The 26,660-nt window shown below is 28.7% G+C and overlaps 1 protein-coding gene across 1 annotated transcript in view; it reads right to left on the bottom strand.

Moving 5' to 3' along the window:
* Positions 1-22,695, bottom strand: part of Zmynd8 (Zinc finger MYND-type containing 8) — a 186,878-nt gene extending 164,183 nt beyond the window's left edge. Inside the window, exons 1-2 of the mRNA XM_075379370.1 lie at positions 22,545-22,695; positions 8,845-9,157 (exon numbers count right to left, since the gene is read on the bottom strand). Of these exons, the coding sequence (XP_075235485.1) occupies positions 8,845-8,887 (43 nt within the window). The 5' untranslated portion in view covers positions 8,888-9,157; positions 22,545-22,695. The remainder of the gene's footprint in view (positions 1-8,844; positions 9,158-22,544) is intronic.
* Between the last annotated feature and the right edge of the window lie 3,965 nt (positions 22,696-26,660).

Here is a 26,660-nt window from a genome sequence, read left to right as displayed (position 1 = left end):
CTGTAGTGGCATGTGATGTGTGAGGCTGAGCACTGTCATGTTGCAAGATTATGGGCATGGTGGTCTTTCGAGGACAACATACTCGTCGTCTGAGGTGTCTTAAAGTCTCAATGTACCATTCGGAGTTCACAGTCATCCTATGTTCCAGATACTCAACCACATAAACATGTTTGGCATCCAAAAACACTGTCAAAAGAAGTTTCTTCGCCAAGGCTTTAGTTTTGAATTTTTTAGGTTTTGGCGATTCGTAATGTCTTTATTCCATGTTTTGCCTTTTCTTCTGGGTTGTAATGATGTACCCAACTCTCATTCCTGGTCACAACATTTAAACGGAAGTCATTTCCTTTAGTACAATAGCACTGTAAAAGTTCTTCGCGACATTCGACACGATGCTGCTTGTGTTCATCCGTCAGTTTGTGCGATAACCATCGTGCACAGATTTTACAGTAACCCATATGCTCTATAATATGGATTACACAATCTTTAGATATGCCTAACTGAATACCAATGCACTGCTGGGTGATTCGCCGGACACTTTGAAGCAAATCGCCCACCTCCTTTCAATGTTTCTCATCAGTCAGAGAAACTGGTTATCCAATGTGAGGTGCATCCTCAATCGTCTCTCTACCAGCTTCACATTCACAAAATTTCAATGCCCACCTATTCACAGTACTCCTGCAAACAGTTTTACTACAGCAGTTTAACTGCTTTTAAACAATGAAAAATATTCATAGGATTAATGTTTTCTGCTGTTAAAAATTGGATCACTACACATTGTTTTAACCGTGTTGACATATTGACTGTAGTCGACTCCATTTTAACTGCTACTGAAGACAAACTGATAAACGGATTTCAACGCATTATCGCAGGTTTGTAGAGGGGGATTTTAGCTATCATGTGCTGCCACGCCCAACTCAATAGTACCTTTTGTCTCCATGCAGCACGCTAGTGTGCAAAATTTATCAGCCAAACCTCTTATGATAATCGTTTTCAGTGATCTTCCTACACAACCACTTTTAATGATCATTTTTATACAATTGGCAGAATTTTTTATTTAGTATTGCATATTTTTGTTTCTAGTTCTTTGAAGATAAGATATTGCTCAATTTTCTATACATTTTGTAGTGACAGAATGTGAAAATTGGTAGACCATTGGTAAAAATGCGTATCTGTAAATGGTGTCTATGTAGAAATATAAATGTAATTTATTATAGTAAATAAAATATACTTTTATGCCATATTTCTTTCATTTGATTATCTCTTTTTCATTTGCAAGTTATGAGCGACTGTGAAAACATTTCAACCAGCCCTCATAACGGTAGGAGATATTTCATTAGTTTCACTTTGTATTACAGTTATAGAGCAGAACAAGAACTACTAATGCGACCATACAGACTCTGTTAAGGTTGTTTATAAAAACAAAGACATACAAATATTCAAATTTATTATGTTGATAAGAGATTTGTCCTCAATAAATTGTAGAATGCAACAAAATCTTAAAAATTTAAAGGAAAACAAGAAAAAACACAAAAAAATCAAGATTTGCAATATGCACAAGAATCTGACAATGATCAATACATGAAAGAAAACTGCTCAAGATTTAGAAAGACATGAGACAAGAACACAGTTGGTCCCTGTTGCTTTTCAATTTGTATGACGACTAAAAACAGGACTTGAAAAAGTTACAAAAGTTACAGTTGTCCGAGGAAAGAAAATAAGATGTTCAAGATTTACCAATGACATTGTTCATTAGATGAAATACTAAATTGCATGAATTTATTATTAGAATAGATTGTAAAAGAAAAAATTAAAGGTAAAACAGATATAATGAAATGTAACAAAAATCAGAATTGAGATTAAATTTTAAATTTGAGAAGGTAAAATAATAACATATCAGAAGTTAAGATTTTTGTTATTTGCACAGCAAAATTAAAAAAGAATTTGGTTCTTTTTCGAAATCCAACACTTTTTTAAATTTTTTCTTCCAAATCAGTGGGTATTTGGAGGTATTTGCAGAGAAATTATAAATACACTCTAACCAAACTTAACATTCGCTCGCTAACCTATTTTTTTACTTCTACTCATCAATTTTATTTAAACATGGATCATCCAAATGTACCTGAGAAATGTCCAATATAAGCATTAAACTTATATTATAAGTTTGTATTTATTATTTCTTTGCAAATACCTCCAAATGCCCATTGATTTGGAAGAAAAGATTGGAATATAGTAGCTGTTGGATTCCAAAAAAGTACCAAGAATTTAATAAGATCAAGAATTTAAAAAGTAGTTAAACACAAGCGACAAGAGCTGCAATGCACAAAATAAGATGACCATAACCAAAATAAAACAATACTATATTCTTAAATATAATAATTAAGTAGTGTATCATCGCTATACAATAGTATACATGGGCATTAGAAAAAAACAGAAAGAAAAAACTGAATGTGGTAAAGAACAGGAGAATATTGAAAATGAGTTCACTAATAAGAAATTAAAAGATCATAATAGAAATAAGAGAGAAATTTGTAATAGGACCATGTAAGGACAAACTAGGTTGGTTGACCATATTTTTAGACATCAAAGTTAAGTTAATTTGGTAACAGAGGGATATGTAGAAGGTAAAAACAATGGAAGACAAAGCTTCTAATATATCAAACAGATAATGAAGACTTCAGGATGTAATAATTATGTTGAGGCTAAAAGATTAATGGAAAACAGAAAGTACAATGAATAATATCAAACCAGTCAAACTGACAAAAAGAGGCCAGAAGAAGAACTAGATTTGTTGACAACTAACCACTTGAATCATACATTTTACTAGTAGGTTTGATTAAATTAGTAACTGAAGGAAATGTGGTTTGCGTGGTTGCTTCCAAAAACATACAAGAAGATCAAACACTGGATTACCAAGTAAATAAACTTTAAATAATAAATAGTAATTAAAGGATTAATTCCAAAATTGATTTAAGAACAAAGCACTGCAGTTAATCACTTGAATAACTGATGAAAATTTTTTTAATAAAGAAAAAAATATGTATTTCTGCGCTAGAAATACCAATGTGATTTTAATTATTCACTTAACACTGATAGTGTTTTCACCCAAACCATAGTGTTACAAGTAAATCAATCAACACTGCAGTTGCTGTTGATTACACTTATAAACATAATTTTTGTTTCCTAATATGCGATGCATGATTTTAATTTGTTTTTTGATGCTGAAAACGAATATGAATTTAGAATCTTTCTATCACCCACCATTTTTGAAAAATTTTTATATTTTAATTAAAGGATTTTTTTTCGTTTTTCAATATATAGTTAGCATTTTATGGTCCTATATTGTATTTTATTAGCTCATTTTTTATTTTTTAACTTTGTTAACATAATTTGTAAGCCATAAATAAACAATACTAGACAAAGAATTAAATCATACCATGGTTACATATTATGATATCATATCTAATACTGAAGGTGAGCCGCCTTCATGGACAAGATTAATCTTGTCTGTGCAGGTTAAAACATGTAGCTGAAAACACAGCTGTACTGTTTGTATTAAGCACGGATTTAGGAATGAATTAATTTTGTTCAGTCTTACTGCTGTCTTAAGTTTGTTAACAATGCAGTGTCATAATGCCTCAAAATTGTGTAAATGATTTGGGTGCCTTTTGTAATGTATGCGGCGAGTTTACTGTAAAATCAAGTAGAAAAAACCAATACACCTTTAATTAAAAAAGCATATAATTTGTACTTTCAGTGTAAAATTGGTGATCAGGACAAGACGTGGGCTCCTCGTATAGTAAGCACTAATTGTTCAGTATATTTAAGAACATAGCTGAAAGGTACACAGAAGGCTTTGCCATTTAGTGTACCTATGGTTTGGCGTGAACCAAAGGATCAAGTAACCGATTGTTACTTTTGTTTAACAAGTTTGTCTGGAATTTCTAAAAAATCCAAACATACTGTAAAATATCCTTCATTGCAATCTGCAATCAAGCCTCACAGTGAAATTATTCCAGTTCCTGAGCCACCTGTGAATATATGTTTTGAAAGCAGCAATGAAGAAGACAATGATTTTGATTCTGAATTATCTTCCAATAAGACACATCTTATATTACAACGTAAATAAAATGACTTGGTTAGGGATTTAAATTTATCAAAAAATCAAGCTGAACTGTTAGGATCAAGACTGCAAGGTTGGAATTTACTTAAAAAAAATACAAACATTTAAGGCTTTTGAAGCCGACAAAAAAAACTTCTCAGTACTTTATTGATGAAAATAATTTGGTTTATTACACAAATATTTATGAGCTTATGTTTTTAGGACAAGTTCATAAACCTGAGGAATGGTGCTTTCTCATAGATTCATCCAAGTGGTTCTACTACACAACAGTAACAAGTATCCTTCGATACCAATTGCTTATGGTATTAATTTGAAAGAGACATACGATGTGATGAAAGTTCTTGAAAAAATAAATTATAAAATACAAAGCTGGAACAATGTGTGGTGATTTGAAAGTTATAGCTATTTTGTTATGAATGCAGTTAGGCTATACTAAGTACATGTGTTTTCTTTGCAAATGGGACAGCCGAGCTGTCCCATAAACATTATGTTACCAAGCAGTGGAAGAAACGAGACAGCTTAACTCCAAATGGGAAAAATATTATTCATGAACCCCTAGTTGAACCTAAAAAATTATTTTTACCCTCTCCATATCAAGCTAATACTAATGAAAAATTTTGTAAAAGCAATGAAGAAGGACAGTCCCGGATTTTTGTACGTCAGGTAGAAATTTCCAAATATAATTGAAGGAAAAATTAAAGAAGGAGTATTTGTCAGTCCTCAAATAAGACAGTTGGTCAAAGACGATGTTATATTTTACTCGATGTTAAATAACATAGAAAGTGCAGCTTGGGCTTCATTTAAAGACGTTTGCAAAAATTTTCTCGGCAAACAAATATCCAACAATTACCATAATATTGCTAATCAACTTCTTACTTCATGCAGAGCTGTGGGATGTAATATGTCTTTGAAAATACATTTTCTACATTCACATCTGGATTTTTTACCAGACAAACCTCGGAGAGATTCGTGAAACACTGTGAACATTTCCACCAAGACATTTCAGTGATGGAAAGCCGCTATAAAGGGAAATGGAATACTATCATGCTAGCTGATTACTGTTGGACTAATTCGGGATGTGCCTGAGACTATTTATAAAAGAAAAGCATCAGCGAAATCATTCTTACCATGGCCATGCAAAATTATAAATTTCAAAGATTTTAACTATACTTTCCCATAATTTATTTAAAACTAAGGGTGATAAAAAAATGTATTTACACATCTGTTATGAATGCAAAAAAGTAATTCAAGAAATGGTATCACACTAGAGAAACATTAAAAAATTTTTTTTGTCAGTGTTATTCAAATCACTTGAATAATTATATTTAAAGTAATCTCTGTTTTACAAAGCTGCAATTTATTTTTTTTATACAATTAATTTTGTAAGTTCCATCAAGTTTATTTCTATTTAACAATGAATTATGACACATAAATTCACTTTAATCATACTACACACATTTACTTCTAACAACAAACTGGACATATCTTTTTGAACACAGATTATATTGTTAAAACTATTAGAACTATTAAAACAAATGGCTCTTTATTAAAACTTTTTGATAAATTGTTTTATGTAAACAAATGACTAATTGCAGTTAAATCTAGATGTTTGATACAAGTCAAAATGTGGAAAGTTCAGTAAAAGTTATTGATATCTAACTTTAAACACATCAGTAATCAAGCATTTCTGTTTTCAAAATTACATTGGTTGACAATTACATTTAATTCCCAAAATGTTCAGGATAATATACGTTCAATCTAAACAATAAATTATCAAATTTTTCCTTTAATTTCCTTAAATTAAATGAGGTTCATTACAAACCATACAAAATTAAATTAGGTTTTTAGTTTAAATAAAAAGAATAAGTTAAACCAGTCGACCACAAGTTCCTTGACATCTTCCCTAACATAACATTTAATGGTTGCTTTGTAAATTATACATGGGTGCCAGCCACATGGGTGTATTACTTCTAAATTTCAGAATATTAAAACAGTTACTACAGTGGATAATGTTTTTTATGATACAAAACTATGAGGTTTATGGACAAGCTGTTTCCACATATTATGTGATAAAATAACCCGACCATATTATACCAGGAATCAAATTAAAACACTAGGACAATCACTACACCAATTGGTTGGCTGGTGATATCCTTCATGCTTACAACATAATCTAAACACAAACAAAAGTATATAAATATGAACATCCATAAATTATAACTTTTTTTCTCTAAATCATTAAACAGTTCACTTTATAAAAAATATTATACAAATAGTAATTGCTGCAATTTAGTTCAAAAAATGATACTGAAATATAAAAGTAATTTTGGCATATGGAGTAGTAAAGAATAAACTACAGAAAAAATTATCATATTGCATAGTGACAAGCCCATTTATTTGTGTAAACAGATGCAAACAATCAGCTAAAATAAGCTTATCAACCATGAGCTTTGCAACTAATATTACGTGCAATGAGAGCTAACTGACCTCTAGTATGGAAGATATAACTAAATAAATGTATTCTAAAATGAATCACAGGATGCCATAACAGATCTTTTCCTTATGGTTTCATGTAATTTTTATTTATGTCAGAGTTACATATAATAGTGCACTTTTCAGCAACATATAAAATTCACTGGTATTGACAAATATACAGGGGTTTATTATGATAATACCAAAACATTTGTTAATATCATAATTAACCCTTCAACACAGTTTGATTTACATGGTACATCATTTTTTACTATTAATGAAAAAACTGTTCTTAATCTCATTGTAAAAATAAACAAGGCAGTTATTGTATCTGGCACAGGATTTTTTCCCAAAGTCGGAAATTGATAATAATAATAAATTTCTGACTTGATAAAAATTTACACATGAGAAAACTAACTGGCTCAGGTTTTATCCAAACTATTTGTTAGTAGTTTGCATAATTCCTAATCAATTTATCAATTATATTATTTTTAACTTACTTGTGCATTAAAATTTCACTTAAATGTATAATTCTATAAAAGTAAATATAGTGCTATATTGGGAAGAGTTAACTTTGCTAGTTGAGGTTAGGTACAACTGTTTGTTTTACTTGCTTCAAACCAAAAAATGTTTTAAGTAAAGCTTCATAGTTTTAAATTAAATGTTAAATTTTAAGATATTTAAGCTTAGCTTTTATTACCTGATAAGAATATTAAAGATAAATTTATATTTACAGTATGACATCAATTAGTAAGCATTCTACTGATACAGACTCTTATGAAAAAATAATTATACATATATATAATAAATAACTATTGCCTACATTATAAGATAAATTACTGTTTAAGGGCTAAGAAAAACACTTAAATTTAATAAGATTGTAAAATGGGCCACTAATGGAAAATAAATATTAGAATGTGCACTGCATTGCTTTGTTTAAAATAAAATAAAGTTGTAAAGAATATTTGGATTAAAAGATTATCACTAAACAAAAAGGAATAAAAAGAGTATAAAGTAGTGTAACAAAACTGATAAAAGTAGATGTGAAAATATATACCTACACCCAAAACTTTTAATATCAAATAAAATAAAAATGAAAGAGAATTCACAATAAACCTAGTTAAAATTATGTATCTGACACAATAATTCTAAAAAAGGAACTCATAAATATCATTATAAGGAATAAGAGAAATAATCAATAAAAATTCAATAACAAAAAAAGGTATAAAGGGTTTTTTAAATGTGTAGGATGGAACAACCAAAGAGGAAAACAAAAATGCGGTTACAATGATGATGATGATGATGATGTCATGGATATATAAAGAGGTAGAAGGTGTAAGACTAAGTACTGCATACATAACATGTCTAGTTATAATGAAAATCATAATAAAATCTTACTAGCATTCACTTTCACTTTCAAGAGAATGCTACTTCATTCCCAAACTCCTAACACTTGTATAAATGAATGTAACCAAATATAATTACTGTAATAGAAGCAAATTCATAAATATATTTAATTTAATATGATTCAGAGCAACTACTATTACTACATTAAGATGCTAATAAACACAATCCACTATCACAAATAGAGTATAACATGCAGTACAAAAAATTACTTTTTAGTACATTGAAAAACAAATGACCTATATAAACATGTAACTGAATTTCTGTACAGTCAATCAATATCATTATTATTAGGTTATATTATTTTACATCACTAAACATAAAAAAAGAAAACTAAAAAGAAATACCTACATTTTTCATTTTATTACAACTTTAATAAAAATTATACTTAACATGCTACTCAGATTTATTCTAACAGCTGATGGTAGGATTGTTAAAAACCAAACTAAACATTTGGCCTTATAAATAAGTAATCACTTAACTACATAACTAACAATATTTTTCTAGTGAAAAATAATAAGTCACTTTAAGTAAAACAAACCAGTTAAGCATATTATATATAGTCACATATCATAAACAACAAAGATACAAATTTCAAACATAACCTAAGAAATTATCGCAAGAATATAAACTATTCAAAGATAAATTAAAAAGAAATAAAATTATATATATTATTCATGACAAAAAGAAAGTGGTAAAAGAATATTAATTTTTAATTAAATTACCTTATAAATTAAATAGACCGAAATTAAGAACAGATAAATATATATAATACATATACATATGAAAAGACCTTAAATTATCACAAGATGAAGAAAGTTTTTTGTAATATATGCATCATTACGTACCTGTATTAACAGATAATAAATTAATGTCATTGATAGCATCCATAATATATTATGTATTATATATTAAATGATCCATCCGTTGAAATAATTAATGTGAATCATTCATATATCACCATCTAGATACAATAAGTTGTAAATATTTCCTTTTTTCCACTTTTATTAATATAAAATATAGAAAATTTAGTGATGTAGTAATAAATAACACACCGATCATTTAACACTTCTTTTGGGAACTATTTATGTATAAATATATATGTATTACGTACATTACATCATAAATATTATATCCCCAACAATCATAAATAGTAATAACCTTAAAAATCAAAACAAAAAAATAAAATGCAAAATTACAAACAAAAACAAATGAATAAAATGATTATAATTAATAAAGTATAAATGTAAAAAAAAATGAAAATATAGTACTAAAAAACAAAAGTGATAAAGATAATAAACATAATAAACAAAAAAATTGATAATCTCTTTGTCAAGATGGTTTTAACCTCTGTGTACAACTGTAACTAGAATTGGAAGACACATCATTTATACAAATAACAATACTGTCTAATCAGCCAATGCTTATAATCTTATTTCAACAATTCATTTTGAAACAATAACATAATTTTCCTACAGAAAAAAAGCAACTATTCAATAAATAAAACCAAAATTTGTTTCTAAATAAAAATATATACCACAAAAACCCAAACAAAATTACTGGCAATTCCAACTGTGTATCATTTAAAACCTCAACTGATAAGAATTGTTATCTATTTCATGAACGAACAGTAAAGATAAATAATACTTCTTAAATTGATTTTTACCAACTGAAATTGAATAATTATGTAATTTTTTATGTAAAGCAAAGAACATTTTTAGACAATAAGTAATTTTAGCATAAGCAATTGTTATTCTGTGTAATAACAGTTGTGGTAATAGATAAGGATTTTCTTTAATGAAATGAAGTAATAAAAAATTAACCGAATAAAAGATAACCGATCAATCAATCCTATCAGCATCCAAAATGTACAGAAAATAAGACATAAATGTAATTCTTTTATTTTTATATGTGCAATAAATATTAAAATAGAAATGTATAAAATGAGAGCAATAAAAAAGAAAAGGAAAAATTGCAAATGAGAACTGTAATATAAAAGACAAATCATAAAGTTCTCTGATATGATAAACAAAAGTACTAAACGTGTGAACACTCATAGATTTAGGGAACAATAGAAGTCAACCAACAAAATGCATATAGGGTAAAAGGAATTAAATCTTAAATAATATTATTTTGTATGTATATATTTTTTTCTTATTAGGCCTTTAGGGTCCATGCACACAGTCAAACAGAATTATTCTTTTTGTTCTTCCAGTATTCTCTCATTCTGTTACTTGGTTCTTGCTCTCCTTCTTCAGTCCGTTTTATGCCTGGTCTTGTAGCTTTCTCGGAGAGTGTACTGTTTTTTATAAATTTTCTAAATTGATCTTGGTCTTGTACTGTGTTTTTGTTTATGTTTAATTTTGTAATGTCTTCATCATTTTGTATATATTATTATATTTCTTTTTCTTTAACAATACTTTTCTTTAACTAACTTACAACATTTTTTAATTCAAAGTGAATTATTTGACTGGTTTAACTAATATAACAGATATAACGTTTTAAAGATTCATATGAAATTTAACATTGATATAATTAATTCTAAATAAAGCTTTTATTAAACAAAAAAAATGTTCTCTAAAACAATTAGCAAAAACTAAACTACATAAAAGTTACATCGACTGCTTAGACTCGATGTTGTTGGTTGAACAATTACTATTTTCTTAATTATGAATAGCACTTTTACAATTAAACAGTTTCAAATCAATTCAGCTTGATCAGTTTCAAACATTAAAAAAAAAAAAATATATATATATATATATACCCCAGGTAATTAAATGGATACTCTTACATAGAGTGAACTGTAGCAACTTATGGGGTTGATGGATGAAAATTTGTTACTAAATACGTATATGGAAACAATTAACCACCAAAGGGAATGTTTATTTTTATTCTTCCTAATACGTACATTACAATCTATTCAATTAGTGAACCTTCCCGCAAGGCCCAATGAGATGAGGATGATATGCATGACAAGTAAATGAGGTGTAGTGTTGTATAAACTCAGGCTGATCATTCCTGAGGTGTGTGGTTAATTGAACCCCAACCATCAAAGTAGACTGGTATCCACTGTCCAGTATTCAAATCTGTATAAAAGCAATTAACTTTTACAAGGATTTGAACCTCAGAACCTTTGACTTCAAATATCAGCTGTTAAACAACTGATTTGCAAAGATGAGTTAACCACTATACCAGCCTGATGGGCGACAGAATGTAGCATAGAATTTTGTAATATATCAAAAAATTTAAGTCTGGTCAGAATTTGTACCTAGGATCACCTTCTGGATGGCAGAGAGATTTTACCTGTCCATATAATTAAACTGTTAGTGGCCAATTTCTTTTACACTCAAAAGCATTTCCTATTAATAAATTATCGATTCAGTTATCAAATAAAAATATTCTCCTTAGAGTAAGGAAGGCTAACATAATTCCATTATGTAACCGCTGAAATTTACAATTAAAATGTGGCCTTAATTCATAAAGGGTAAATAATACCAAAAAATGGGAACCGGTTAAAAAAATAAATAAATAAAATTATGTCCAGCCCTATTTTCAAAATAAGACTTCCAAGTAAGTAGCATAACTCATATTATTTTACTTTTGGCCAACATCTGTGTCACATTTGATGATTAAAATGTTCTCACAAACAAAACAACTTGAAAAATCATCCTAGTTATATATAACTAGGATGATTTTTTTCTAAGATATATATATCTTAGAAAAAGAATTACATTAGTAGAATACATCTATAAAACCACTGAGAGTTAGTTACAAATAAATATTTTAATCAGATCAGTAGATCATTTAATACATAACATCCTGGGAAAAACTCTAACCATAAAATATAAAATTGGATTAATAAAAATGAAAAGTAATTATGTTACAATATTAACGATTTCAAATAATAGTGTTTTTAATGTAAGAAGTTACATAAAATAAATAAAATCATTAGATAAAATAACAATTTTGAAAGTGTTAAATGAAAAATATTTTAGTACATATTTAAGAAAATGTTATAAATGGATGCAGAAGATTCAGGTTTAATAAGCAACATTTAATAACTCATTAAAAAGTAATTTATTTTTTATAATAAATCGTTTAATTTTATTTTATTAATTAGTCAGTAGATTCTTGCTGACAAATATCACTGAACCCTAATAAACACCAGAAATAACTGAATGCTTTAGATAATGGTAATTTTTAAAATAATAACAACTGCACCACAATAAGATCCAGAGTTTTGTACTATGTAGTACAAAAATCATTAGTAGTCCAGTTTAATTGAACTGTGTTTATATGTAAACACATGGGAATGTTAGAATTTAAATTTAAGTATCAATAAAAACCTAAATATATATATATATATGCTGAACAATGATCTGATAATTCAGTAATGTACCCTAAAGACATTGTAATTTTAAGAATGAATTCTTACAAAATGTTATATTTTAGAAGTAAATACTGTACAAGAAAAGTTTTAACAAATATTTAATAATGATGACATGTTATGTTACACTGCAACATTTCAAAACAAAACAGGACTGCGTGACCTTATTCAAAATGAAATAACAATCTATTAAATCAAGAAAAAATTTATCACCACAATAAGAATAAAAATTTCACTTCCATAAGCAACAGAAATACTAGTATGTCACAACAGCAATACTATGTCAAGTTTCATAACTGCAGATATCAACAGAAATCTGAATAGGAGTTAACTGTTAAAAACAGTGACTAAAATGAAGTTTTTTGCTAGAAAAATTGTATTATATACAATACACTATAATAAAAATGAAAAACACAATTTTTGATCATTTAAAAGCTTAGGGATTTCAAAGTGCATTAAAATTTGATATGTACACATTTTACAAACAATCCATCAAAACAGAAGCAAACAAAAAAATAATATTTTAACAAATATTTTTTTAATTTATTGGTTTTTACAACCAAAATTAGCATAATGTTAATGAGCCCTACATTAACAACCAGAAATAGCTTAACACTTAAAAGATGAAATTGCAAATTGCTAAAAAATAAAAGTATAAAACAAAATCATAATATAACACATAAAGAAAACTACTAGCTTAGGCTAAAATTAAAAGGTCATGCTAAGAGAAAGTTACAAAAACAAAACTAGATGTTGTTGCAGGAAGCAATGGCACACTACGTTTGAAGAAATAATTAAAAGAATGTTTTAAAAAAAAATACTATAATGCAGTCAAACTTCAAAACCCTTAATAATAATAATTCTTTATAGATTTTTATAATACAACATATCATTATAAAAGATATTACTGATAACTAATTTATTCTTCAGTAGTTATGCACAATCTATATTTTATGCAGTTACTTGTCTAGAACAATTATTTTATAAGGTATTTTTTATTTTTTTAACTCTGACCAAAGATTAAAAGAATAAGGATAATTTAAATAGTTATAGAACATTCAATATAGAAATTCAAGAACATTTTAGTACTGAACTGAAAAAAACTGAACACCAAATGTAATACAATATACTCATTCAATAACGAATTAATTTTTATCAGAAAAAACTACTTTTTCCTTTATTTTCAACCAGAAAACATGTAGTTTAATGGAGATCACACGGTTTAAAGCACAATAACTCTGAATAAATATTACAATAGTAATTTTATAACTTTTACCTGAAATCATTTTCTTCTTTAGTTTTTCAGCTTGTTCTTCATTGAACAATAAGGATTCTTTTAAAAAAGTAATAAAATAAAAAACTAAAATGATCATTGATTACAAAAAAAATGTAAAACCTGAATAGTACTCTTCCAACAAAGTGCAACAAGATCTAGGCTTAAAACATTGTGACTTTTAAAAAACATTATATTTTTTTATCGAACATAAAAACAACCAAACTAATATAATCATGATTACTGAACACATAATTTGGATTATGATCGGAATACAAAAAAAAAAACAATGCTAAACGATTCCAAAATAAAATAGCTCAAGAACATCATTTACAAATAATGAAAATATATTACTACATGCATGATCTGCTGTTTAACAATAATACTTTGTTAATGTTCAATTAGAAATACCTAAAACAAAATTATTTTTTTTTTGTAACTATTTAATATTATCTCTATAAAACAGGTTTACTAGAAAATAAAGAAAAGTACAAAAGAAGAATTTTGCGGAAAATCATCTCGCTTACAAAACTGAAGAAAGACTGGTAAATACAATCCACAGAAATACTATATGAGCAAACTGAAAAATTGTCTGATATAATTAAAAAGAAAAGACTCTAATTTTACAGCCAACTTTATTGAATGAATAAATTAACAAAAAATGAATTCAACCACTTGGAAAGTTGAACTAAAATGCGTTGCAGAAAGATTAAAAGAAAAATTTTGAAAATGATGAAAAAATGTCAAAACAAATCTCATCCCCCAAAAAAAGAGGAGAAAATAGACACAATAAAAAGAAAAACAATCAGAAAAAATGAAAAAAATATGGGAAAGCATAAAGAGAAAATAAAAAAACCAAATAAAAGTTAGTACGTGGCAGTCCTTTAGCTGGCTAAAATCCAAAAAAATATTACTACTCACTTTACTAATAATACTGTTGTTAATTAAGTGCCTGTCATCGAAAAGGTTAGGAGACTCCTTAAGTACATAATCATATTATGTATGTATTCAACCTACGCTGTATTATTTCAATACCACCGATTTTGTAAAAATTTATATTTTTGTAAATTTAATATTATTCAAGTTCAATAAGATCTTAGTTTTTATATGCTAATTTTGTTAAGTATGGCCCATTGGTATAAGTACATAATTAAAGTTAATAAACAAAAAACTGCTTACCAACAACTGATAATCAATTTAATTGACATATCAACTTTTATATTCTGTTTGTAAAATTTAAAGAATCCTGCGATTCATAAATTTTTATTTTATTTTATGCAGTGCCTGTATGTGTTCTGTGATTGAATCCTAGTCCAGTTTATCAAACATAGTATTTGATATTTTGCTCATTATATTAAATATTTAGAGTTAAAAAATTTAGAAACAAGTTAAATATTACTTAAACAGAAATGAGAATACATATAAGGCATTAACTCACAATATGCAAATTACATATAAAAACAAAGATTTTAACTTGCTTGAGCAGTATGAAAATTAAACAACACACACAATTTAACAAAAAAAATTAGCAAATAAATATAACATAGATCAAATTTTATACAATTACATACACTTATGTTGCAATCTATCTAACCTTTACGATGGACAACATTAACTTACAGTAACTCGACCTAAGAATATGTCCCTAATTAGCTCCAACAGGTCCTTTAAAATCTCCAATATTATAAAAGTGAATACCTTAATATTCAATAATCTTTTTATTATGTTTTGTCATATTGTGTAAATATTTTTTATATAAAATAAATGATATGTGGAAAGTACAAGCTGAAAGAAAATCATCAACAATACTGCCTACTAACCAGTTCTCACGTAGAACCATTTTTTTCTTTATTTTATAAATTCAAGAAGAACTTTTTAGTGTTTCATGGAAGTTAATGTTTTTTTTTTCATTTTTGTTTACTATTACTATTTCTGTGTTTTTCCCAGTGTATTACTATTTTATTAATAAGTTAATAGTTTTTCATATTTCTATTTTAATAATTTATTTTTGTCAGTTTTATTTTTTTTTATCTTTATAGCCTAGTTAAAAAATAACTAGAGATAAAAAATGTTAAAATGCATATAAGTAATTGATTTTCATTTTAAGTAAAATTGAGCATTTTCTATTTGCTATTTTGCTAAGATGTTAATTAAAGCAAATTAAAATTAAAAAATGAGCGTAGACATTAATTACATGCCTACTTAGTTCTAGTTAAGTAATAATATTAATAACTGTAAGAAAAAATACTGGTCAAATACAACTAATTAATTCTGCTGGTTTGTTTTTGAAATTAAGGTTTAATTCAAAGTTACTTTTATCTTCAATTTTTTTCAAAATTGTTGGATCAGTGGAAAAATGAATAACCATAGTTAAAATTACAGGAAAATAATTTATTTGGGTAGGCAAAGACTACTTATAGTCCTGGGATTACTGTCAATCAAACCTTTTGATTCAGTTAACCAAAATCTGAAAATATTTAAGCAATTATTAGCACATTAACGTATTTCACTTTGAAAAACAGTCACAATTAACAACTGTTACTTTCCACATAAAACAGACAGGTCCTTATATGAGTAAATATGTATTAACAAATCCTAAAAAAAAATTATGACCGCAGCTTGAAGATTTTAAGATCAAAGCTTTCAATTACTCAAAATCAGAAAGTGTAGTTATTAACTACTAAAAAACTATGTATACAATTAAAAAAAATTTTATAAATTGTGATAAACGACCTACCATTTTGTTTATACAATTAGCACAATTACATAATGCTAATGTTACATTATAAATTCTGAATTTCATTAAAATCAGTATTAGTTACATTTACTGTGTAGCATGATTAAACAAAACACTTCAAAATTTTAATATGATAAAACTACTCACTTTTAAATTATACTGAAATTAATCTTCCGGAAGATCTTTTTAAGATAGTAATGAGACTCCTATTTCAGTGGGGCTGTTAGTACTATAGATATGAGCACCATTACAGATATGGGCATTGTCTCCAGTAACTTCCTAAAAGAGCTGCATAATTAAAATTTTTGAAAGCAAGAGATTTATATTTGTTTAATAATTTTATAAAAAAAGTTCATAATTATTTACTATACAGCACATTCAATATAAATTATAGAGCAATTCATAATTACAGAAATTATATTCAATATTATCTGGGAACAAGAAAATAAGACAAATAAAATAAAAATTACAGGATAATCACTCAGTCCTCTGAGTACTGCGCAGCTGAAAGCAATGGAAAACTACAGCTGTTTTTTTTTCCAAGAAAATGTGGCTCTGCATTTTCAAAAGCAATAATGGAGGCGCCTTCCTTGGTAAAATATTCCGGAGGTAAAATAGTCCCCCGTTCGGATCTCCAGGTGGGGACTACTAAGGAAGGGGTCACCAGAAAAGTAAAAAATAACATTCTACGAGTCGGAGCGTGGAATGTTAGAAGCTTAAAAAAGGTTGGTAGGCTAGAGAATTTAAAAAGGGAAATGGATAGGGTAAACGTGGATATAGTAGGAATTAGTGAGGTTCGGTGGGAAGAGGAAGGCGACTTTTGGTCGGGTGACTTTAGAGTAATTAACTCAGCGTCAAATAATGGGCAGGCAGGAGTAGGTTTCGTTATGAACAAGAAAATAGGGAGGAGAGTGGAGTATTTCAAGACGCATAGCGATAGAGTCATTGTAATAAGGATAAATTCAAAACCTAAACCGACAACGATTGTTAACGTCTATATGCCTACAAGCACCCATGATGATGATGAGGTAGAATGTGTATACGAAGAGATTGATGAAGCAATTAAACACGTAAAAGGAGATGAAAATTTAATAATAGTTGGAGATTGGAATGCAAGCATTGGAAAAGGCAAGGAAGGAAATATAGTGGGTGAATACGAGCTGGGCAAAAGGAATGAAAGAGGGGACCGACTTATAGAGTTTTGCACGAAGTATAATTTAGTAATTGCAAACACCCAATTTAAAAATCATAATAGAAGAATATACACTTGGAAAAAGCCAGGTGATACTGCAAGGTATCAGATAGATTATATCATGGTTAAGCAAAGATTTAGAAATCAACTCGTGGACTGCAAAACTTACCCTGGAGCAGACATTGATAGCGACCATAATTTGGTGATAATGAAATGTAGATTGGGGTTTAAAAACCTGAAGAAAAGGTGTCAGATGAATCGGTGGAATTTAGAGAAGCTTGAGGAAGGAGGTAAAGAAGATTTTTGAGGAGGACATCGCAAGAGGTCTGAGTAAAAAAGATAAGATCGAAAATGTAGAAGAAGAATGGGAAAATGTTAAAAAGGAAATTCTTAAATCAGCAGAAGCAAACTTAGTCGGAATAAAGAGAACTGGTAGAAAACCTTGGGTTTCAGACGATATATTGCAGCTGATGGATGAACGTAGAAAATATAAGAATGCTAGTGATGAAGAAAGTAAAAGGAACTATCGGCAATTAAGAAATGCTATAAACAGGAAGTGCAAACTGGCGAAAGAAGAGTGGATTAAAGAAAAGTGTTCAGAAGTGGAAAGAGAAATGAACATTGGTAAAATAGACGGAGCATACAGGAAAGTTAAGGAAAATTTTGGGGTACATAAATTAAAATCTAATAATGTGTTAAACAAAGATGGTACACCTATATATAATACGAAAGGTAAAGTCGATAGATGGGTGGAATATATTGAAGAGTTATACGGAGGAAATGAATTAGAAAATGGTTTTATAGAGGAAGAAGAGGAAGTTGAGGAGGATGAAATGGGAGAAACAATACTGAGATCTGAATTTAAGAGAGCATTAAAAGATTTAAATGGCAGAAAGGCTCCTGGAATAGACGGAATACCTGTAGAATTACTGCGCAGTGCAGGGGAGGAGGCAATTGATAGATTATACAAACTGGTGTGTAATATTTATGAAAAAGGGGAATTTCCGTCAGACTTCAAAAAAAGTGTTATAGTAATGATACCAAAGAAATCAGGGGCAGATAAATGTGAAGAATACAGAACAATTAGTTTAACTAGTCATGCATCAAAAATCTTAACTAGAATTCTATACAGAAGAATTGAGAGGAGAGTGGAGGAAGTGTTAGGAGAAGACCAATTTGGTTTCAGGAAAAGTATAGGGACAAGGGAAGCAATTTTAGGCCTCAGATTAATAGTAGAAGGAAGATTAAAGAAAAACAAACCAACATACTTGGCGTTTATAGACCTAGAAAAGGCATTCGATAACGTAGACTGGAATAAAATGTTCAGCATTTTAAAAAAATTAGGGTTCAAATACAGAGATAGAAGAACAATTGCTAACATGTACAGGAACCAAACAGCAACAGTAGCAATTGAAGAACATAAGAAAGAAGCCGTAATAAGAAAGGGAGTCCGACAAGGATGTTCTCTATCTCCGTTACTTTTTAATCTTTACATGGAACTAGCAGTTAATGATGATAAAGAACAATTTAGATTCGGAGTAACAGTACAAGGTGAAAAGATAAAGATGCTACGAAGCAAGAACTATCGCATGAAAATAAACAAGAACAAAACAAAAGTAATGAAATGTAGTAGAAATAACAAAGATGGACCACTGAATGTGAAAATAGGAGGAGAAAAGATTATGGAGGTAGAAGAATTTTGTTATTTGGGAAGTAGAATTACTAAAGATGGACGAAGCAGGAGCGATATAAAATGCCGAATAGCACAAGCTAAACGAGCCTTCAGTAAGAAATATAAGTTGTTTACATCAAAAATTAATTTAAATGTCAGGAAAAGATTTTTGAAAGTGTATGTTTGGAGTGTCGCTTTATATGGAAGTGAAACTTGGACAATCGGAGTATCTGAGAAGAAAAGATTAGAAGCTTTTGAAATGCGGTGCTATAGGAGAATGTTAAAAATCAGATGGGTGGATAAAGTGACAAATGAAGAGGTATTGCGGCAAATAAATGAAGAAAGAAGCATTTGGAAAAATATAGTTAAAAGAAGAGACAGACTTATAGGCCACATACTAAGGCATCCTGGAATAGTCGCTTTAATTTTGGAAGGACAGGTAGAAGGGAAAAATTGTATAGGCAGGCCACGTTTGGAATATGTAAAACAAATTGTTAGAGATGTAGGATATAGAGGGAATACTGAAATGAAACGACTAGCACTAGATAGGGAATCTTGGAGAGCTGCATCAAACCAGTCAAATGACTGAAGACAAAAAAAAAAAGGATAAATAAATGTAATTTTTATCTGTTTTGATGGCATTAATAACAACCAGTTATTTACGTAATACAATCACAAAGTATCAGGCAAAACCAATTTCTTGCATTAGAAAAGATAATATTAAATATAAATCTAGGATTAAAATACAAAGACAAGGGGAAAAGCAGGAATGAAAATAATATAAGATCTTAAAATATCCCGTTAGAGGAGAAATTAGGTGGTGGTAAACCTAATGAACAGATCTAAAAATAAATAAAATAATAGTAATTTATTAAAACAAACAAGTTCAATTATTTCATGATTAGGGATGTATAGAATTAAAAAAGGTGACAATGATTTTAATGTATAAAACAGATAAGTTGCAAAATGAAATAAACACAAGGTCATCAGCACAGAACAGAAAGAACTTAATAGCATCAAACCAGTTAAATGAGTGATCAAAAAATTTGTAAAAAACTGAGATTAAAATCACATAATTCGTAAAAATTTAGCAAGACAAAGAAGAAATATTGCTAATGCAATTTCACATGGATGAAATTTCTAAGTTCCAAGGAAATGCAAAAAACATAAATCAGAAAATAAGATAATGTAACTAAACTTAAATGACAAAAGAAGAATGTAGAATAAAAAATATAAAGCCTGCCCAGGAAGACCAACTAATTCTATCGAACACAGTATCTCTACACTAATTGAGCTACATGAACTAACTGAATAATAAAGTAGAATACAATGTATGTAAGCTAAACTATTTAACGAAAAAACCAGAATCACTGGCTAATTTTTTTTTTTTTATAATTCAGAAATAACAAATTATGTTTACATTTTTATAACATACCAATGAAGAACAATGTGGCTAACATGGTCACAAAAAGATATTCTGGAAACATCTTTCCTGGTATTAAGAAAGGAAATCATAATTTTTATTTTATTAAAATTGTCATAAACGGATGTTTTAATGTATAATAAAAACCGACAAACTTAAATAAGTTAAAGTAATAAAAATCTCACTGTTTATAACTATAAAATAGAATCAGAACAGGCAGCTTTAACAAAATAACTGCTGTGCAATTAATATCAAACATTAAGTTAAACCCTAACATTAAAAAGGATAAAATGCAGCCATTTTAGTAAGCAGAAGAATTTTATATTATTAATTTAATATCAGTAGCAAAACAAAGGGAAAATGTTTCCCAACTTTATTATTTTACAACAACTGAAATGGATGTTGCTGTTGTTAAAAATAAAATGAAATAAAAAATAAAGTATATAATTAATAAAAACATCACTGATTTCTCAAAAAAAAAGTAAAACAAGAAAACCTAATCATCAAACTACAAAAGAAATTAAAAAACAACTGAAAAGTATTCAATACCACCTAGAACCAAACGTTACAGCCACATTTCTAGCTGGAGTAGTTTGAACATGAATACTTAAGAAAAAAAATTCAAAAACAATAACACATTATTTAATAATAAACTTTTTTAATGACCGGCTGAACCAAACTAAATAAATATATAGTTTTTAAACCTTCACTTTCTAGCATTTTGTCACTCATGGATCATACTGTAATTGGCCGCTCTTGCAACTATCTTCTATAAATAAATATGCCTGCAAAAATTAATGAAAATGTTATAAAGCAAATTTTAGAAACTGTATTTATTCTGTTTTGTCATTTAAAAAGTTTAAACTTTAAAATAGTTTTCATAGCTGAATGCAATATATAAAAACGAAACATCGGGTTAATACAATGGTAATACAAAGTCTACAGAACCCTTTATCCACAAATTTAAAATATGTATTTCAGAAGCAATTCAAACAATTATAATTTCAATTAAGGAGTTACTTAAGAATAGTAGAATTATCCATAACTGGACGTGTAACAAACAAATCAGTATCATTCAACCATATAACAATCTAAATACACGGATTACAGTCAACCATCGTCATACTTAATCAAGCCAGCCCGCCAATACTTTCTAACAAAAGACATAATGTGGTGTACTAATTGATAAATGCTACAGCAATATCAATAATTGTGAAAAAATGAAACTTGGGGCACATAACAGTTTTTAATTTATTAAGAAAAGTTAAATAAATAATCAAGAGATCAAGACAAAAGTTATTGATCATCATAACAAATGTGGTTAGTTTAAACTAGTTCTTCAATTATATAACTCTATTAAATAAAACACCACACCGTTAACTCCTAATTGTTTAGTTAAAATATCTCAATCACTAAAGGTAAACAATATTTTTCTCCAGTTAACTGTTAAATAATTAATGAAGAAAACAATTATCATAAGCACTGTCCTCATTTAATAATAGGAAAAATAAATATTTGGCATACAAGAATCAAGAACCTTTTTCTGTAAAAACAAAAAAAAATTAATAAACTTTCAAAATATGTCAAGAGTAATGGTGTTATTAATAAAAATACTGCTTACTGACGGTAAACACCGTTAATTCTTGCATATAATTCACTATTAAAACAGATTCATATAACTAGTAAACAGTATTTTTTCACCCAACTCTGATGCTGCATAGAAGAAAGTGTCAGGATCTTATAGAGGTACAGATGTAAACGTAATGAATTGTTAATAGATGTGAAAAAAAAACAATAATTTTAAAAACACAATAATAAATATAAACTTAATTTTAAATAATTTGCAATATTTAATGATACTTACGACACAATCAACAGGTATTACCAAAAGGTAAATGAATAAACGAAATATTTGTCATTGTTCAACCTTCTTAACGAGACACAGCTGCAACATAAACACCAAACCCCGGCAGCAATTGTTTAGGCTACGGCAGAAAAGAGCACTCCTCAGCAGCAGCAGTAGCACACACACATGCAGACAAGTGGGGATGAAAACCTTTCTAAACCAGAATACGGCAACACCGCTAAAACAACTAACGCTATCTACCAGACATTTTTATTAACAATAAAAAAGAACAACGAACTAAGTACCGCATTCCAAAGGTCAATAATAATAAAACAGTAAAACATGTTTGCTAAAATGATACATACAGCAAAAATTTTAATACCTGGAGAAAAATAAATAAATAATTGTTTAAATTCCTTTGTGGAACGACGAACTACTTGAATAGAATTATCTCTGCAATGAATGTCAGTTGCTAAATTATTATCTTCGTGTTGTCATTATCATAACCCTATAATTTATTTTCAAAGATCGATATGGAAAACAAGATGTAGAATTTGTAGCCAAAACTTTCATAATATTTTATGATAATTGTTTGAAATGTTCTACATTCAGAAATACAATTTTAAAACGGTTTTCTCTATGCCGTTTAAGTTTTTAGTTCATTTCTATACTGTGATTTAATTTCCTTTCTCTTTGTCATTACAATTCATAATATTAATATTTAGAATTCATCCACACATTTATATTATTATGAATTGTTAAGTAAATTAAAATAATTTACAAATAATTAATAACTGTTATTAAACAGAATAACATATATTAATGCATTATCTATTAAACTGGAAACATCTAGTTTCCAGTTTTCCCCACTTTTTTGTTTTTTTTTTTCTTAACATCTAACATTTTCTTCTGGTCTACTAAAGTAAATTATTAAATATTACCTATTAATATGTTACATAAATAAACTGAATGAAAATTTATTATTTATATATATATATATATATATATATATATATACAGTAATTTTAGGACTGATCTGAAAGTTCATTCAGTTTTTATCACCTAATGGTCATGAAGCATCTGTACACATTACTTTTGTGGTTATTAATTAATTACATACTTGGATGAGTATGCTGCAATTTAATGATAAATTCTCTTCAGTGAACTGTTGCACATCATTCAAGGACACACAATAGCCTATTAATTATTTTTTCTTGTCTGGGATTAGGCACTAAATAATCATTATCTTTTATCTTTAACACAGAGCAGAAGCTGATATTATCAGAAACTGTTTTGCAGTATCTAGATAAAAATTATCCATTAATAAAAATACATTACTATTCAATGCATTGTTTATTTTTTAATTTCATTTTATCTCTTCTTGTAAGTGATCTCAAAAATTTGGCTCTCTTGAATTCTGCTAATCCCCATCCTTTCAGGTATTATACGTGTTTCCTAAGTATATAAATAATTTTCTAAACTTAAAATAAAGAAGGAACTTTAAAAAGATGTGCCCAATATACTTAAAAAATCAAACCGGATTGTGATCAGGAATTGGTTTATTAATGAAATGGATATACCAATGGGGCAAGGTGGTATAATAGTTAACGTTCTGGATTTTACATCGTCAGGTTTTATTTCCAGCAAGGGTCTGAGACTATTTTACCTATTATTTCAGCTTTCTTCTGAAAAATATATGTGAAAGGTTTACATAATGTTGATTCTGTAGTTGTGTAGTGATGATTGTATATGTTTTGTATCGAATGAATATGCACCATTTGTCTGATGTATTTAGCATAGTTGTTGCATCATACATAAAAGGCTATGAATTTTATAAAACCATGTTTTCTAGATTTCAACAAAGCCAATTTTAATGATTTTTATGTAGCTTACAAATCTTTTTTTGAATATATTTTTCAAAATTCTTTGTGCCATTTTTTACTTTTCGGTCTAAACAGTGCTATAGTTCTAGAAGGGAAAGTATTGTGTGTAATCGGTTCAATTTGGGCATTTGCAGTTTTCACCAGATCTTGATACCTAAGGAACCCAAAAAACCAGATGGAAATTTTCCAGATGTTAATATTCGCATGTACATGTGTTCGGTGTAGGCCTCTAAATCACCTTATCTCTCCAGAAATACTAGACTGATTTTGACAAAACTTTGTCAGATTACTTCTATATATGGGGCATTGATGCCAGTAAATTTTCAACTTGACAGGTCAAGGAGGTGAGGCTGTAGAGCAAGGTCATCCTCAGTATCTTGATATTTTGCCTAATTATGGTCATATTTTTCTAAGGCACATTTTTTAATGATTAAAAAGTAATAACACAATATCTGCAAAAAAGGTGTTTTGAAAAATCATACCCCCACCCCAAAAAATGCTGTTGTAACGTCACAGGTGAGCAGTTGAATTAAATAAATATTTAAAGTGTAAAAAAGTAACTCTGTCTGGCTGTGTCTCAAATTCGATAGCCCGTTTAACTCAGTAACTGGTGCGTTAAGCCTCGCGGCTACACCAGCTGCCGATTCTACAAGTGAAATTTCTTCTATGTAAGTTATGAAATTACATTAGTTAGTACCGACAGTTGTCGCTAGTACCGCCACTCCGGCGGGAATTAAATAAGGTATGCGCATGTGCTTTAGTTAGAATCATTTAATTAAATAAACGAAAAAATATTATTATCCTACCCTACTGAACGGCATTTGTACGTGTGCGTCCCCCTTAGCTTAGCACCCGGAATGTACCGATCATTTGGGGGAAAATTCGTTTTGGTTGGTACATATCTTGTGGTGGTCAGGTGAATAGTTGTATTATAAATCGATATGGCGTATATATGCGAAATATTTATTGTACTGTATTGGAAAAATTTAGTTCCTTTTAACCCTATCCGAATTTTTGAATGAAGATCGTAAATATATCGAAAACGGTCGGTCCTAGCGCTCTGAAAAAATGTTTCGATCCGCACAGTACCCCGTTCATTCCCAGTGGTACCCGTCGGATGATAAATTTTCAAGTGTCCCCGGGGCGCCGCTCGGAAATTGGGAAGCAGGTGCGTTGGGGAGACACGGTATCTTGGCAACCGTTCGTTCGATTTTCACGATTCAAACGGCGAATGTATCAGCAGGCCAGCGCTAACGGTTTAACGCATCGGGTACACTCTTGATAGACCGGATCTTGGTTATCCGGAAATGAAATCGTTTATCCTATGTTTTGATTGCACTCACCCACCGTAAAACGTACCGATCCGATCTTTCGCTAAATACGCTCGGACCTGTGCGCTAACGCAGCTGTAAAGTATAAATTTATGAAGACTAAAAAATATATAAAAAACATTTTAAAAACCTTTCTTGTATTAAATGCACTAAAATGTAGAACATAAAAAAAAATATGTTTTAATTTAAGAGTGGTGTTTTTTAACATATTTTTTTTAGGCAAATGTAAAAAATAGTTTTAGGACGGTATTTCAGAATGGATTTGACTACATCAGAAACAACTGGTTAGCTTTTTTTTTTTTTGGTTGAAAAACTCTTAAAACCCATGTAGTAATTTCTTAACCCACCTTTTTAATTGATATCTATACTAAAAATAAATAATCTGCAGACTGTGTCAAAACATAATCTCTAAAGTTAGATCACATGGCTTTCTAATCATAGTCTAGAATTAAAATTGACCATTGCTTTTTTGTTTCTATTTAAATTAACTGCCCTTTGTAATTCTATACGTCTACTCTTTCTTAGTTAAGAAGAAGTGGAATTTTGAGAACTGCATTTAAAGTCACCAGAAATACAAATATTGTTATGTTGTGATCTTGTTTATAACTCTGAAAATGATTCTGTGCCTTTTTTCTGAAAATGATACTAGTACTGATCAGTTATGGTAGGTTTATGTTATGTGCATACCAATGGGTGATTAATTTTTATTGCCCTGGCTGAAGTATTTTCGTTCATATTTTTTATCACATAGATAAAAACATACATTACCAGTTGCTAAGTGGATAACATGCACACTTTTCAGGAAACTAACATTTTCAAAATTATAGTTATTATATTAGTATTAAATTTATATTTCTCTGAACAAATCTTATACAAATTGAACAACAAAGAAAAAAATATAAAGGTCATCAAAAAAGGTT

Source organism: Lycorma delicatula, chromosome 12 (genome assembly GCF_047948215.1).
Source record: "Lycorma delicatula isolate Av1 chromosome 12, ASM4794821v1, whole genome shotgun sequence".
NCBI lineage: Eukaryota > Metazoa > Arthropoda > Insecta > Hemiptera > Fulgoridae > Lycorma > Lycorma delicatula.
The sequence above is the reverse complement of the archived record's forward strand: the minus strand, read 5'-3'. Positions and strand labels throughout refer to the sequence as shown.